Source organism: Xiphias gladius, chromosome 16 (assembly GCF_016859285.1).
Source record: "Xiphias gladius isolate SHS-SW01 ecotype Sanya breed wild chromosome 16, ASM1685928v1, whole genome shotgun sequence".
Lineage (NCBI taxonomy): Eukaryota > Metazoa > Chordata > Actinopteri > Istiophoriformes > Xiphiidae > Xiphias > Xiphias gladius.
The window spans coordinates 23,978,005-23,994,426 of NC_053415.1; the positions used below are offsets into that span (position 1 = coordinate 23,978,005).

The following is a 16,422-nucleotide window of genomic DNA, read 5'->3' on the forward strand; positions in this document are numbered from 1 at the left end:
TGAAAAGAACTAAGGCTACTACTAAGTACTCGCCTAAATGACTTAATAAGATCAGCATTTTCACACCGCAATAAAGAATTTGCTCATACATATAAAACACTGCACACACACATACATAGTGTACACAAGCAGACGCACACAGTCTCTGGTGCAAGCAGTGGGCCACTGTTGACATGTAATGGAGCCTCCTAAAGGGATTAAGGGGTAGACTGTGAAATGTGTTGAATGCGCCTGCTTCGTAAGAAGGGCCCCCAGGCCCCGCAGGAGAGACAGGATTAAGCGTGTGTGTGTGTGTGTGTGTGTGTTCGTGGTTACTGTGTGTCGTTTCCATACTTTGCCATGCCACTTCACTATCAGCTGATCCATTTGCTCATATTGCTTAGCATGTAGTGGCCTTGCATCAAAGGCAGGGGGCACAAAGATGAGCTCCCATGGAGAAAAACCCAAGCACCATTATCAAATTAGCTCTATGATTGCTTCATCTGCTGCCACCACACCCTGGCACATTTACTGCTGCCTGCCTCCGACAGATACTCTGCATCGGGCATTAATGGAAACGATGTACTTGTGAAGCTTTGAAGAAGACTGATGATCACTGATGAGTTATTCTGGCTTCCGATCCTCTGACTCTGAAACAAATACAGCCGGTTGCTCTGCTGTGGAAGTCGCACCTGCTGTGTTTATACTGTCTCTACTGTATCTGGTGTTCGTCATTTAGACGGTCCTTTGTTGAATGTTACCATCTTCTCCCCTGAAGAGAGCAGAAAATAGAACAAAGCTGATATTTTTTTTCTTCCCAATGAAAGAAAACATCAAGAAAATAAAAATGTGGGATGTCCAGAAGTGGTGCGACTGGATTTTAAGATTACATGGTGTTAAGTTGAAGTTTATCTGTACTACTGTACACCTGCATTTGCTCACTATTAATTCATAAGGAGATATCTTTTTCTCCATTTCCCACTCTTCATCATTCTCTTTCACTCATTTAATTTATTCCCTTAGTCTCTATCTCTGCTCTTTTCCTGTATTCGGCGCGCGGGACATTTTTTCAAATCTTCCTGCCTGTCATCTCCGTTACAAACATTTCTCACTCTTTTTCTGTCCTCTTCCCTCTGCATCCATTTCACTCTCTTCTTCACAGCTCTCTGACTTAATCTCATTTGGACTGCCTTTCAACCGTTTTCTCCTTCCAACTCTCACTCCTATGTCAACGTGTACTTTTGCAAATGTGCTTGAATCAAATTATTAAATTCTAAGTAGGGCAGATGCACCTTGTAATTTTACCCCACTTTGCAGAGTGGAGTCTATGAAGCTGTGATGAAATTACATTTTTTTACTGCTGTTTGTTACACCATCTTGGTTTGCTCATTCTCTCAGTGTGTGTCTGTGTGTGTGTGTGTGTGTGTGTGTGTGTGTGTGTGTGTGTGTGTGTGTGTGTGTGTGTGCTCGTTCCTACCTGCCGGCACAGCAGCAGCCAGCTACTCAGCATGTCATCAAAGCAAAATCTGCAAAAGGGGAAAAGGATTCCCAGGGGAAGCTAGACGACTGTTGCTAGAAACAACTGGGGTGGCCTCAATATGTGCTGCTCTTTGACTGGCTAGAATGTCAGTCTACTATGGTCTGCCTATTTAATGCTGCTGTCTGAGCAAATTGTATTCCTATCGTAAATTCATCTTTTTTTCAGTCTCTCATTTGTTGTCTATTGCATACAAATCTATTTGTTTTTGTATAAGCATACAGTTTGTTTTACCGCCGTTACTTTTCACACACTGCACATGCGCTATGTGGCCAAATGTATGTACATAGTTTTGTGTATTTTTGGTCTAAGGCTTAGTTCCTATCCAGGGAAATCTTAATGTTACAGCATAAAATGATTCTTTAGAAGAATAGCGTGCTTTGTTGCAACAGTTTTACCCTTTCTGATTTCCAAAACCACCTCCATAAAGACATGGTTTTACCTGTTAGAAGTGGAAAAACCTGACTGGCCTGCACACAGCTTTGACCTCGAACCTATCCAGCACCACAGGGATGAACTGGAGCACCGACTGCGAGCCAGAGTCTATCGCCAACCACCACTATGGTCTACAGTAGCCCTGTGTGGAAACACACAGCCCTCTCATTTGCCAGAGGTCCTGGACTGTATTTCACGATAGCACTGGTACCTAAACAACACGCGCCCAACCAATAGAGCTGCCTGCGATGTTTCAACACTGGTCTGCTTTTGGTCTGAATCCCCGCCAGTGCTTCTGTGGCTGAATGAAAGCAAATCTCTGAATCCACGTTCCAAAATCTTGCATAAGCCTGAAACCAGAAGAGTATAAGCTGTTAAAACAGCAGATTATTGCCCTTGGTTTTGAAACGAGATGTTCAGCAATCACCTATGGGTGTAATGTTCGGGTGTTGTGCATACTTTATTCAACTGTCCACATACTTATGACCATGTGATGTGTGCTATCATCTTATATTGTGTATTTATGCATAACATGGCATATTACATGTAAGTACGGTTGTGTTCAGCTCATGTAGAAGAAAGCATGGATAAACTAGGCCTGGTGAAATAACAAATCTTCAGTCATTATAGGCTAATTGAACTGATCTGTGCTCTAACAATTAACTCGAGCTGCAAAGTGTATAACAAAATCACAAGCTAATAACCAGAGGACAACTGGAAAACACTAGTTCAAGTCCCCAGGCAATGTTAACTCAAATCTATGTGTTTAAGGGAGGCACTGAACTAATGATAGTGCAAAACGTCTTAATAAAAAAATATCAAATTTTAATCGTAATACGACCCTCTGATCAGACCAAAATTGAATTACTGTACCTTTGGCTGGCAACCGCAACTGCGCGGCCAGCCCTATAAACGTGACTGTCCATATCTGAGAGAGTGAGTGATAAAGCTACAACATCGGTCAGCCGAATTCCTTGTGTCTGAGTGCCGACGTTACACCATTGGTCAGCCGTCCGAGTGCTGGAGGTTCCCCATTGGCCGTTGCTCAAACAGCCGTTGGCGCAAACAGTTTCCATTATGTCGTCAAGAGGGCGTTCGCAGGCAGTGTTGCCACCTTAGCGTCTTTGTCACTACATTTACTGACTTTTCACATCGAGATCCGCCTGTATTGTCCCTTGAGGGCGAGGTTGCTCTCTGCCTCCGCAGACACACCTCTCTCTCTCTGAGTCTCACTCAATCGACCGCACGGCAGCTGACATAGACGTGAATGAGCTTCTAACTTTTCGCGCCGAGCGATCGTTTTACAGGTAAATGTAGCCGAAATCACAGCACAGCCGTTGCCTTTAACGTATGCGTAGGGTGATTTTGTCAGACGACGTCACGATTATAAAAACAGCATTTTAGCAGGGCAGAGCAGCAGCTTGGAAATGGCTTGGAAGTGACTGCTGGTTGACATGTCGTCTTAATGGGTCGCGTTTCATACCGTTGTCTGACAACAAAAACAGAAAAACTTGTAAATGAGAACAGCTTTATTAGGAATGCAGCTGCATTAAATTACTGTACATGTGAGCACAGAGAGCAGTAGAGAAAGCAAAGAGCTAAAGGGCGGTTCAGACATAAACTAGGTTTTGACCTGGTCCTATTCTATAATGGGAGAGATCACAAGGCACCGTACATTCCTTGAAACTCTTCTTCTCATTGCACCCTAACAGTAAGCAGAGCCATTGAGTGTTGCCGAGCAAACCCCAACACCCTCATTATTCCCCATTCCCAAGTTTTCCTAACAAGCTGCCTAACAAGTGTCTGAGGGCAATGCAGCGGCCCTTCTTTCTCTGAGCATTAACAGACACCCTCATTCTATTTTTGCCAAAACTAATGAATGAGGAGAGTCTTATACATGAGGTCTGATTTCTTTTGTGACTACACTCCATAACCTGCCAGATCCAAAGCGGTTAGCGTCAGGTTGCTGTTTGGATGCACAGAGACCTTTAGGACACAGAGACAATAATTTTATATGCATTCTACATCTCTTTGACTTGGCTTGCTTTTGCCGAGAAAATCCCATTATATTTACCTCCTTACGAGCTTGCCCTGTCTCAATTTTTTTTTGTGTTGCATCTCAACATTTAAAATCACCAAGCCAGCTCATTTTTAATGATCACAACGCCAGCAAATCTCTCCCTTTCCCCTGATCCCACGTCTCACTGCCTTCCTGCTGGGTCTGCGGCGTGGTGGCAGTAAGTCAGAGAGAGTAAGACGCCCTGAATCTGTTTTTTTGTTTGACAAAAAATGAGAGGGAGTCAAATGCTCCCCCAGTGAGATCAAACAGATAGCCAGAGGACGTAGTGTAGTCTGTGGTCACCAATCCCTGGACAGGAGACGGCTTAACGCTATGTCAGGCCGCGGACAGACAGAGAGTGAGAGGAAAAAACTATAAAGTTTGGGGTATTTAAAGAGAAACAGGGAGACAGCTGAGGGGGTTGAAGGAGCCAGATTGGCAGGAGTCTGAGGAATGGAGTGACAGAAAAATACAGGATGTCTTCGGAGGAAGTGGTTTCAAATGACGACTTTTGGTGGCAGAGACAGAATAAAAGGTTTGGAAACAGACTTTTATCACGTTTTGCCTTCTGTTACCTTCATCTTCTCATTTCCTTGTCTCTGTTCTTGCCTGTTTTGTCTGTCCTCTCCACTCCCTTTCTTTTGCCCTCTGTATTTCTTGCTATCTTGTTTCTGTCTCCATCCAAACATTTCCTCTCCATCTGTGATCTCCCTCCCTCCCCTCCATCTCACCTGTCCTTTTTTGATTTAAGCCCCTTTCCATTTCGCTTTCCTTTCCTTTTCCCTCCGTTTTGTCCTTTTATCCTTTGCAGCCTCCAAACTAACTCTTTCCCCTCCTTCTCGGTTTCCCTCTTCCTTCTTTCTCTCCTCCTTGGCCACTTCAGTCCTTCCCTCTCTTCTACCCTTCCTACCTCTAATTTCCTCCCTTCTTTTCTTGTTTTTCTCCCATCACCACTCACCATCATAATCTTTGTCCCTCTGTCTCTCTACCAACCTCCCCTTCATTTGCTGTTCCATTTCTGTATTTCTCCAGCTCTTTATATACTTCCATCCATCCATCCATCCATCCATCCAACCATCCATCCATCCATCCAACCATCCAACCATCCAACCATCCAACCATCCAACCATCCATCCAACCATCCATCCAACCATCCATCCATCCACAGGGTGTTTTGTGCTGTAATGTTTAAGCCGGCACAGTCTGCAGCTTTTCTTTTGAACTCTCTCATCTCATTATCCTACATTGCAGGGACCGGCCTGCAATCTTCTGTTCTTCACTCAAATCATCCCTGTTGTTCTAGTCCCTCTGCTTTTTTGTCTAAAGGAACAAGGGGAAACCAACGTTTTTTTTTCACCTCCTCGCATGCATAACAAGTGTAAGCCAGAGAAAATGAGAGCCTTCCTTCACACTCACCCTTTCACGCTTATCTTTCTGAGGGATGAGAATCCAAAACCAATGCAAAATCAAAAAAAATGCTGTCCCTAGGATTACATAAAAATCTTGTTCTGATTGCTGATTGTGTTTTCCCCTTTGGACTGATCAATGCAGCACACAAGGATGTGTCGTGTAAGTTTTGTCAAAATTCAAAGCAGTGTCTGAAATTTTGCCTGTGACTGACAGATCAAGGGATGAAGATCAATCTGTTGTTAACAATGACTCTCCTTACTTACTTCCTTACTCATGTGTATGTCACTTCCTTGATTCCTGCCTCATCCTCTGCTCATAATTTCTTCTTTCCTTCCATTTTCTTACTTTCTGTCTCTTCTATGTCCCCCTGTACTGTATGTTCCCCTCTCTCTTCCTTTCTATCTTCTACTATTTTTCTCCATCGTTTCCATCTCATTCATCAAAAGAAAGCCATGACAGTTTAGTCTTTATGGAAGAAGAAGTCAACTTTTAACTTTTTGCCTGCACTTACCTATCCTTCTCTCAACAGGATAACTGACTCGGGGGCACTTCAGAGTCTGGCCCCTGTGCGACAAATCCATACATATCTACGGTACAAACATACCGTATATGACGTATGCCAAGTGGCCAGGATGCTTGACTGGAGTTTAAATTTTTATACTGCATGCTCACTTAACTGCTGCTGCTCTTTAGCTGTGACAGGGTGGGAGCGAATGAGAATGATTTAAAGATCTTTGTAGGGAGAGTGATAAAGAAAAAAGGACGTGGGGAGATGAGCCATGAAGTGAATGTATGCAAAAAACATTAAAAAGAAGAATAATGAAGGGTAAGAGGAGACTGAAGCACAATGTACGATAAAAGAAAGAATGACATTTCAATAGTCAAGGGCTGAGTAGCAGCAGTGAACCTGAAGTGCAGATGTAGCCTTCTGAAAGTTCTGAACCACTGTTGCATTGGTGCTTCAACCGGCAGACAAACTGATAGGACAATTAAAATGTGGAGGAGCCGTGAGAGACGGATTCAATAGCATCGGTCAAGCTCTAAAACACAAGCCCTGACTCCTTCAAAACTCCCTCCAAAACTCCTCGACTGGTAAATGTCCACATCTTTCTTTCAATATCGGCATCCCCAGTTTTAATGCAGGCTTTCTGTTGCTAACCTGTAGTATTCAAGCCTGAGCTGAAATAACCATGGTGGTAACTGGTGGTCAGCATTCCTGCCCGTATACTGACACCCTGCTGCACCCTACACAGTCTTCTGGGCCTTACCCTCATATTTGTTGTAACAACTAGAGATTATTGTGTCAGGTTAGAAGTGCAAGAACAGTTAAATGTGGGCATACTCTGACTACAGCTGCTAATTTATTTTTACGATGGTAAGCAAACCAGAGTGCTAATGAGGTGCAGGTATTGGCAGAGGAAACTCGAAAAGAGAAGGGAAAAAAAAACAAAAAACAAAACACTACACAACCAAAATAGCTGCAAGAAGAAATAGCAATATGGGCAAAACGTTGTGTTTGATTACAAATGTTTTTGTGTCCAGCTGGAGCTGTTTTTCTTTCTTTCTTGTTAGGTTTCTCTCCTTTCATGTGAAACTAGCTGATGACTTTGTAGATTCATCAATCACTGTACTCAGCAGAAGAGCAAATTATTTTCAGAGCTTTCCTCTAACTCCCACTGCTCCGAAAGTTAATTAAGGGCTATCCCTGCGAAATTTGATGTGATCAAAGTAACTATGGGTGATAAATTATCACGAAAAAAAAAATCCCACAATAACAATGATAAACTGATGAGTAATTTTTGATAAATGCATCTATAATGCATTTGGGTCAACCTTCATCTGCAGAATCACTCGATTATGCTACAGCAATAGGGCTACGTAGCTGACACGTGTAGAGCCAAAAATGATGGGGGAAAAAAGAACAAAACTGTTAAATCTGTTAGAAATGTAAAAATGACCAACCAGGAGAAGAGACAGAACCAGGGAAGTGCACACTGTAAATTGTCTGGGTGCTGCAGTGCCCTCTTAGTGTAGTTTTTCTTTTTCTTCAGGTTAAGTAACATGTAGAAAAACAACGTCCGGAGCTTTCCCGAGAACCGCTCATCCGAACAACTTCGCAGTCAACACTGCACTTCCTTGGGGCCTCAGCAAAACACCTGCGAAGTCTGAAGTCGATCGGATGAGCGTTTGTCGAGTCAATCGAAATACAGACATTTTCCTCCATTTATAATTAGATTAACCATTGAGATAAGATCTATGGTAAATATATTTTAGTGGAGTAAGTCCATTTTTATTTTATTCATGTTTCACATGAAGGTAAATACAACTGTCAGTTCCAGTGTGCAATAGTGAATATGTGTAGCATAACTTTTTGATCTTTTGTGTGATGTTTATTGAAAAGAACTGTTACTGTTGCCTTCTTGAGATGTAAATGTTATACCATGTTGGTTGCAAAAAGAATCAAATTATTGATTAAAAGAATCAATCACAGTTTAGAATCATAACAAACCTTTATTGGATTTATTTAGGAGTGAATCCTAAACTGAAAAATAATCCTTGAACTTCAAATTAAAAGGAGCTCAGTGGAGTTTTCTTGTAAACCGACCAGTAATATCTACATTTAGTGTTACTCAACATAACACAGTGTTTGTATCCTTGAGGTCTAACAAACATGTTAAATGTGTTTTTTTCCTCATTAATGTTGTTAAATCTATATAACGGTAATTATTAACATTGATCAATATGAAAATGAAAATACTGAGATAATAATTATAGATATATCGCCCAGTCCTAGATAACAAAAAACAAACAAACAAAAAAAAAAAATCAACCATTCTTTCAAACACAGTTGTGGAAAACCCAAAAATGTCAAACCTTCCACCTTTCGACTTCTTCTGCTCTTTCATGACCTTTAACTCTCAATTATAGAGAGAGTTGTGGTATGTGCAACATTTCGAATAATCAATGGAAATAAAAAGGTTGCTAGTCTAAGATGTGACAATTCTTTATGTAATTCTTACAGCGTGATAGCTGAAAAGTGGACTTTGAGACACACAGTTTCCTCAGAATCCCTGACTCAATATACTTTCTACTAGCCATTCATTTTTTCTTTTACTATCTGCACAGACGTCAAACAGCTGTACAACCAACCAGCTCTTACTCGGCTCTTGTCCAGTGTAGCTGCCCATAACATTAGTTACTAATTAACCGTGGGGGGCACCAGGAGAGCGACACCGGTTAAATGAGAGGAAAAGCTGGAAAGAAGACGAGTGGGCTAGAAGGAAAGGGAGGAAGAGAGAAGAGAGGTGTTTTACTGTTTTTAAGATTAAAGGAGGTAACGGATTAAAGGGTATGAGAGCAGACATGTACCGGAAAGATGTGATAAAGTTAAAAAGAAATGAGGGACAATTGGAGAGGAAAGAAAAAAAACATGAGAAAAGGAAAACAGAAGTACACAAGAGACAAAAGAAAAGGCTGGGGTGCTGTGTGAATTGTTAGAAAGGCGGAGGATTAAATCCTAATGCAGAAATCAGGAGAAAAAAGGATAAAGAAAACGAGTGGAGTGTAGAAGAGGAGGCACGGTAGGTTAAATAAACAATGTAGGAACATAGGTAAAACTCTGGAAAGCCTCAGATATAAAGGAATAAAGAGAGGAAGTACAGAAAGAGACAAAGGATAAGGAAACCAGAAATCAGGCACAGATTAAAGTGGGAAAGAAGAAGTAAATCCGGAAAGAAGGAGAATTAAGAGAAAGGAAAATACATATGAAGGACAGGTGACAATGGAGTAGATAATGAGGAGAGGAGAAATCTCATTAAAGAAGTAAAGGACGGAGGACAAAGGATGAGAGGAGAGGGGAGAGGGGAAAAAGAGGTTAAAGCCAAAACATACAGTGAAGAAAAGGGGGGAAGAAAGGAAAAATGGGGAGTGCAGGGCTGAGAAACACAAGAGAATAAGCACAGATGAGAGAAAATGATCGAAGAGAGGACAAGATGAACAAACCAAGAAAGAAGAACACAGGGAAGAAACTAAAAAATACGACAAAAGAGAGAAGAGTGGAATAGAGAGAGTTAGCGGCACAGGGATCATGGAGATCAGTGCAGACACTTGGCGAGGACGGCCAAACAGAAGACAAAGCGTGAAAAGAGTGGGGAGGGTGGTGAGGACATCAGAGATAGAGGTATAAACAGAAGGAGAAAGTAAAAGAATAAAGGTAGGGACAGACAGAGGAGTAAACACAATCCATCACTGCTGTCCTGCTTTGACTCTCCCAGACCAACACCTCCCCCTCCTAAATGCTGATCTCAAACTCCCTCCTAACTCTTTCTCTCTTTCCCTCTGTTTGTCTGTTGCTCTGCATGTGTTTCTGTCCTATTCCCTCTCTGTATTTCTGTCTCTGTATCCCTCTGTTTGGTCTCTTATCACTCTCCTCCCGTGTTTTTATTTTTTTGTCCTGTATTCAATCTCCCTGAGTGTTCTCCTTCATGTTCACTGATCTCCCCTTATTTTTTGCTTGTGTTTTTATGTTTTGATGGTGACTGACGGTCACAGCCGAAGACGTCAAATGATTAGAAAACCTGATCAAAATGTTCTCTCCCTTTTCTCTCTTGGATGAGTGGCCCTTGTTTATCATTTCTTTGACAATGGAGAAAATAAAGAGCACATAAATATGAGTAAAGAAGACGGCCAAAGTGAAATTCGCAGATGGTGGCTAACCAAGGAAGGAGTGGCCAGCACGGGTAACTCCTGGACAAGTCCAAGTTCTCGAGGTGACAGCAACCCTCTTCGACACGACAGAGCCAAATTCAGTTCTGCATTTTCTTGCATTTCAACCAGCTGCCTCAAGCTGAAGTGTGTGTTTCTCACATTATTAGACTATCAGGTCCTTTCTGGTCCAGTAAGGACCAGTCTAATATCACATTCCCACAGCAGTTTAGGTCAGACCGAACCTGAGGCTGTGATCAACTAAAAAGTGCGGACATGAAACCCGGAGGACAAGCTTTGTTTTTAAGCATAAAATTCTTTGAACAGGTGTTGTCTGCTACAGTGATTCTCCTTGGCTGCAGCCGAGTACGTTTACATGCACAACAAAATCCCTGCTATTTTAAGTTTTGGTCGAAGTTTGTGTACGTAACTTTGAGCTCTTATTCTGGCTTTGAAAAGTATTCTCAATATGCTATCTTAGCACGTGGATAGAGGCCAGATCTGTGCAGGTGGATCTTCGACTAATGTCACATGACAGTCAGAGAGACTGAAAATATGATGCTAAAAAGTTTACTGATCTACATGCCCCAATTAAAGTCTAACACGTGTTTGCAGTTAACTGATTTGCAGTTGTCTTTCATTACAGGTGATAAAAGTCAAGTCCAGCGGAGCGGCATAACTGGTAGAGTCAAAGACTCACCTGTACTTAGTCAGACAATCAGATTTAGTACTACGTATTAGTACTACAGTATGTTTACTGGGAAATGAATAACGAGTTACTCTCTTTTCTGTGTAAATGATATGCAGGTGTGCATGTTTATGTACTCACTGAAGTTTATGACAAATATGTATGAGGGGAGTACCAGCAGGAGTCATTTTCACAGATTTGAGAGCTACACTGCCTAGCTGTGGGAAGCTACCTTGGGAACTCTGCAGTTGTTGCAGTTGTGCTTAATTATCTAACAGTTTGGGCTCAGGGTAGCACAACACGTAACAAATGAAGCTGCATTAGTATTTCCATCCATGTGTTTTTGGTCTTCCTTTCTTACTCTTTCTTATGGTTTTTTTGCTCACTTGCATTTAATTTATTTTTCACTCTCTCCTTTTACCCCGCATCCCATCAATCCATCCATGGTTTTGCATCTCTCATTCTTTCTCCAGTGTTTCCTTCCCTCTCACGTTGTCTGTCTCATCTCCTTCCCCATTTCCTGTCGTCTTTCAGTCCTCTTGGGTGCTAATGTTCTAATTCAGCACTGCTCCTGGTCTTGTTTTCTCTACTTACCACTCCCTCCCCTAAACCCATCCCTCACTCTCTCTTTGCAACTCAGTTCCTCCCTTCTACAATCATAAATGCATCCCCTACGACATGCTAACATCCAACTAGGAAAGATAAACTGATAAACTCTGAAAATATCATCCTCAACCATCCATTTAACCCCCCTGCTCTAAATATTTTAACCTCCATCTAGCCGGGGAGTGGGCACTGCTTCATATTCACGCAGTTACAAACAATTTCCCCCTGGGAACTGCCCATTAACAACCATTTAGTGAGCTGCTGGTTGACTGGAGCAGTTGAGGAGTTAAGAGCCTTGCTTAAGGACATATCCAGTGAGAGTAAAGAATGAGTCTTACTTGCTTTTCTCCCCCATCAGCCATTCATCATCCGCATTCTCCCCTCCCATCTCTTTATCTCTAACCATGACCTCCAAATGACCTTCCGGTCATCCTCACTGTTTCATCGTAGGCATCACTCCACCCTCTCCTCCGCTCCCTCCATCACTGTCTCTTCTCTGTGCCCTCCCATGCTCCATCTCCCTCCTTTCCCACCACCCACTGCTTCTATTATCACTTGAGTTGGCTCTGATGAATGACTGAGTGTGTTTGGGTGGTGGAGATGGAATTGAGCAAGGGAATGGACATCAAGAGTGACGTTTAAGTTTTGCTTGTTGGGCACTCTGGCTTGTGTTGTTATTCAGGGTGATTTAGCAGAATCAATGTTCATCAGTTTCAAAAAGCCAGCTCATGAACCTTTGCATCACTAACTGTGGTTAGGCAAAGTTTAATTGGCATTTTCAATGTTAGGGGTGTGATTAGCGGGAGTAAGCCAAAAAATTTTGCAGATGGTTAAGTTACGTTATTTTTAGGTTTATGTTTTAAGCCCTTTCATTATTTATAATTAAGACAATCTCTTAGTTAAGACAATCTTTTTCACTGTGAGCGTTAGAATATTTCTGTTACCACGGAAAAACTGCTCAAGTCTGCATTTCTAATTAAGTTTGTATTTAATTTAACTGAACATATTCACTCAACAAGCATTTTATTAGGAACACCTGTACACCAGATTACAGATCAGCAACTTCAATTAATTTTCACATCAAACATCAGATTGGGGGAAAATGTGATCTCAGTGACTTTGAATGTGGCATGATTGTTGTTGCCAGATGGGCTGGTTTGAGTAATTCTGAAACCGCTGATCTCCAGGGATTTCTAACCACAACAGTCTCCAGAGTTTAGTCAGAATGTTGCAAAAAAACAAAAAACATGCAGTGAGCTGCAGTTCGGCCGACGGAAACACCTTGTCGATGAGAGAATTCAGAGAAGAAAGGCCAGACTGGCTAAAGCTGACAGAAAGGCTACGGTAACTCAGATAACCGCTCTTTACAACTGTGGTGAGCAGAAAAGCATCTCTGGATGCACAACGCTCTAAACCTTGTGGTTGATGGGCTACAACAGCAGAAGACCACATCAGGTTTCACTCCTGTCAGCAGAGAACAGAAATCTGAAGCTCCAGAGGTCACAGGTTCACCAAAACTAGACAGTTCTAGACTGGAAAAATGTAGCCTGGTCTGATGAATCTGGATTTCTGCTGAGGCAGCAGATGGTCGGGTCGGAATTTGGCATAAACAGCATGAATCCATGGACCCAACCTGCCTTATGTCAGTGATCCAGGCTGGTGGTGGTGGTCTAACGGTGTGGGGAATGTTTTCTTGGCACATTTGGGGCCCCTCAATACCGATCAATCATCATTTGAATGCCACAGCCTGTCTGAGTATTGTTGCTGACCATGTGCTTCCCTTCATGGCCACAATTTATCAATCTTCTAATGGCTACTTCCAGCAGGATAGCGCACCATGTCACGAAGCAAAAGTCGTCTCAAACGTGTTTAGTAAACATGACAGTGAGTGAGGTACATTACAGTGGCCTCCCCAGTCACCACATCTGAATCCAGTAGAACACCTTTGGGATGTGGTAGAACGGGAGGCTGGCAGCATGGATGTGCATGTGACAAATCTGCAGAAATGATGTGATGCAGTCGTGTCAACTTGGACCAGGACCTCAAAGGGATGTTTCCAAGATCTTGTAGAATCCGTTCCACGAAGAATTGAGGCAAAGGAAGGCCCTGCCCAGTATTAGTATGGTGTTCCTGATAAAGCTCTCCGTGGGTGTATTTGTTGCCAATCTACATTCTTTAGAGCGACAAGGCGCAGTAGAATTAGCTTTAATTAGCTACATAAGCAAGATTTCAAACAACAAACAGTATAAAGGCCATGTGTCACAGCTACAGAACCGTGACAGGAATCAAGACATCACTGAATGATGAAGCTTTTTAATATGCTAATATTTTTGGGGTGTCCTGATCACATGTCCCCAGGGGTATCAGTCTATTCCTAATCAGATCCAAGACTATAAATTATTACAAAATATGGATGCCTGCTGTAAGCATATTCTATAAATTGATGATTTAATATTTTTAGCATATGGTAATGAGAAAACAGAGCACACATCACAGCTTTCCTTTAGTTTTCTATAACATTTTGAGTCCTGTTTTTTTTTTTGCATAATATCTGAGGAGAGATAGTGGGTCTTTTGTGGAAGGAAGCTTTGAATTACATTTTAACTATTTATTTTTTTAAAACACCCTTTTCCAACCCCAAGACAAACAGACTTCAAATATAGTTTTGAACCATAGCAGCATTAACTTAAAAGGTGCGGTACACCTGCAAATAGTTGCTGTGAACGATGTAAAATGACACAGGCCTGCTGGCTTAGCTCGCTGATGTACACCATTGGATCATTAATTGATACTGCAGCTTATTTTGTGCACTCCACGATTCACTTGCTCTTCACGCACTCCATGGCTCCAGTATTTCAAGGGTGCACTGCAGGGCATTTTCGACAGCTGTGGTACCCAGAATAAACAATCAAACAAAGAAAAGGATAGGAAATGGATCAGGCTTCACAGAGCCAATTCTAAACAAATCTGAGAATGTGTTTCCAGGCAGTATTTTAAGTAAAATGTCTGACAACAAAGAACAGGTTTCCTCAGAGATCTGATGGCCAGTACTTGCAAAGACCACATAAAATTATGATAGAAAGCGCAGTGGATGTGGGCGTTGACCTGAGAACATATTTGATGCATTTGCTTCCGTTTCAGAGGGAGCACGGCTTGGCTAGGCATGAAAGCTGGGGTGGTTGGGATGGACAGAGAGAGGGAAATAGAACAGAAAAAGGGGGATGCACGGCTAGAATTCAACTTCCAACCAGCTACATAACCGAGAAACAAAATCTGCTTGCTGACCTCAATGGGAGCAGATGAGAGGATGGGTGAGAGGAGGTGCCATATAGAAGAAAAAGAAAAATTCAGGTGGAAAAAAGTTATGAGGAGTGGGGAGGAGAGGAGGAGAGATGGTGTAAAGTGAAAGAGAATCTTTTTTCTTCACCAATAAACCAACCATTTCCTATGTAGTCTTTCCCTCTTTCACCCCTACCGTAAAAGTAATAAATACACAACCCTGCTCCTCACCAACTCTCTCCTTCACTCTTTTTGCTTTCTCAATCAAGTTTAACTCTGGCCAGGACAAACAACTGAAGTTCACCAGGTTCCTGCCGATTGCACAACACCTCTCGCTCACAATCTCACACAAACACAGACATACGAGTGAGTACTTACTTCCTGTCCAGAGAGGTAGTAGGCAGCCAGCAGTCCTCCTATGAAACGAATGTTGACCTCAAACACGGACACCTCGGCATTCTGGGAAAACAAGAGAGCAAGGATAAAAATAAATAAATAAATAAAAACACAAGATAGGAAAACTCAAATTATTCCCTTCAGTTGTTATTTAGGTTTTTGTTTGGACGTTCTGATAGATTTGTACCATTATCTTTCAAATTAAGTTTTAATTTCATCTGAGTCAGTGTCAGCCATTTTTCTCTTCAGTGGTCTTCCATTTAGGCAAACAACGGTGTTTGTGTTTTATAGTGGAGGTGGGTAGTCGCATTTAAAATCAAGATCTCCTCTACAAACATTACAAAAATGAATACAATCTTATAAAATAAACATTAAGAAAGATAAGAGACGCTGTTTCACTCAGCAAATCACATATTTTTTTTAAGACACAGTGCACGTTTTTTTTTAGGTTCTGACTTTGGCACAGCCCAGTGGTATTAAACTAGATGCTTTGGCAGACTACAACACACGCTAGCATGGTTTTGAGGGGACTCTAATGCTGATACACACTTGTAGCATGATCTCAACAGTGCACAACTGAAAATGCAAAGTAGCAGGAAGACTGTGAATGATTTGAACCTCCAATTGTAAGGGAATTTGTATTCCTAAACAAAATCCAGGATCAGACGGTAAAATTTGCAAGCAAAAACTCTCCATGTGAAATAATCCTTGGTTGACTGGTGCTGCGTAAGAATTCTGTAACCTACCTACAGGTGGATGCGGAATTGCACAAAATGTGTGGGAGCAAAAATGAGTGCCTTAAATAAATCCCTTTAGAGCTCCTAAGAATTAAAGAACTTTAAACCAAGCAGTTATTTCCCACAGGTCAACTATGTGTGGATAAACAAAGGAAAAATTAAGCATATTTCTTTTGCTGATTAAGCCCAAGGTTGTCACCCTGGCTATTTTATTGTAGCTTGGGGTGCTACAAGGTAGTGTTGTGGTGTTCATCCCAATTTCCTTGTTTGTAAAGCCCAATTTAATCGGGGCTAAAACAAAATCTCAACAAAATCTTGTAGTTTTCCACTCTAATATCTTCTCTCACATTTTTTTTCAAGCTCAGAATCTTATTGACCCTAATTTGAGGCCATATTTGTTTGCATACTATACAATACACACTATATAATAGCAGGCATATAATCAATTTAAACAGCTATGTTAAACTTATAACAGAAAGACATTTAGGTCCAGATTTTTGAAATGAAGCATGTGGCAGCAATGGACACTTTTCAGCCACCAATCATCATTTCAACATTGGTCTAAGGTGCCATATTAACCTCTGTTCACCTT

General features: G+C 41.7%; 1 protein-coding gene across 9 annotated transcripts in view; it reads right to left on the minus strand.

Annotated features, from left to right (window-relative positions):
- Positions 1-16,422, minus strand: part of man1a2 (mannosidase, alpha, class 1A, member 2) — a 137,195-nt gene that overhangs the window by 50,936 nt on the left and 69,837 nt on the right. For all 9 annotated transcript variants that reach the window (XM_040148288.1, XM_040148287.1, XM_040148286.1 and 6 more), the window contains one exon: positions 15,076-15,156. In XM_040148288.1, coding sequence (XP_040004222.1) covers positions 15,076-15,156 — 81 coding nt within the window. The remainder of the gene's footprint in view (positions 1-15,075; positions 15,157-16,422) is intronic.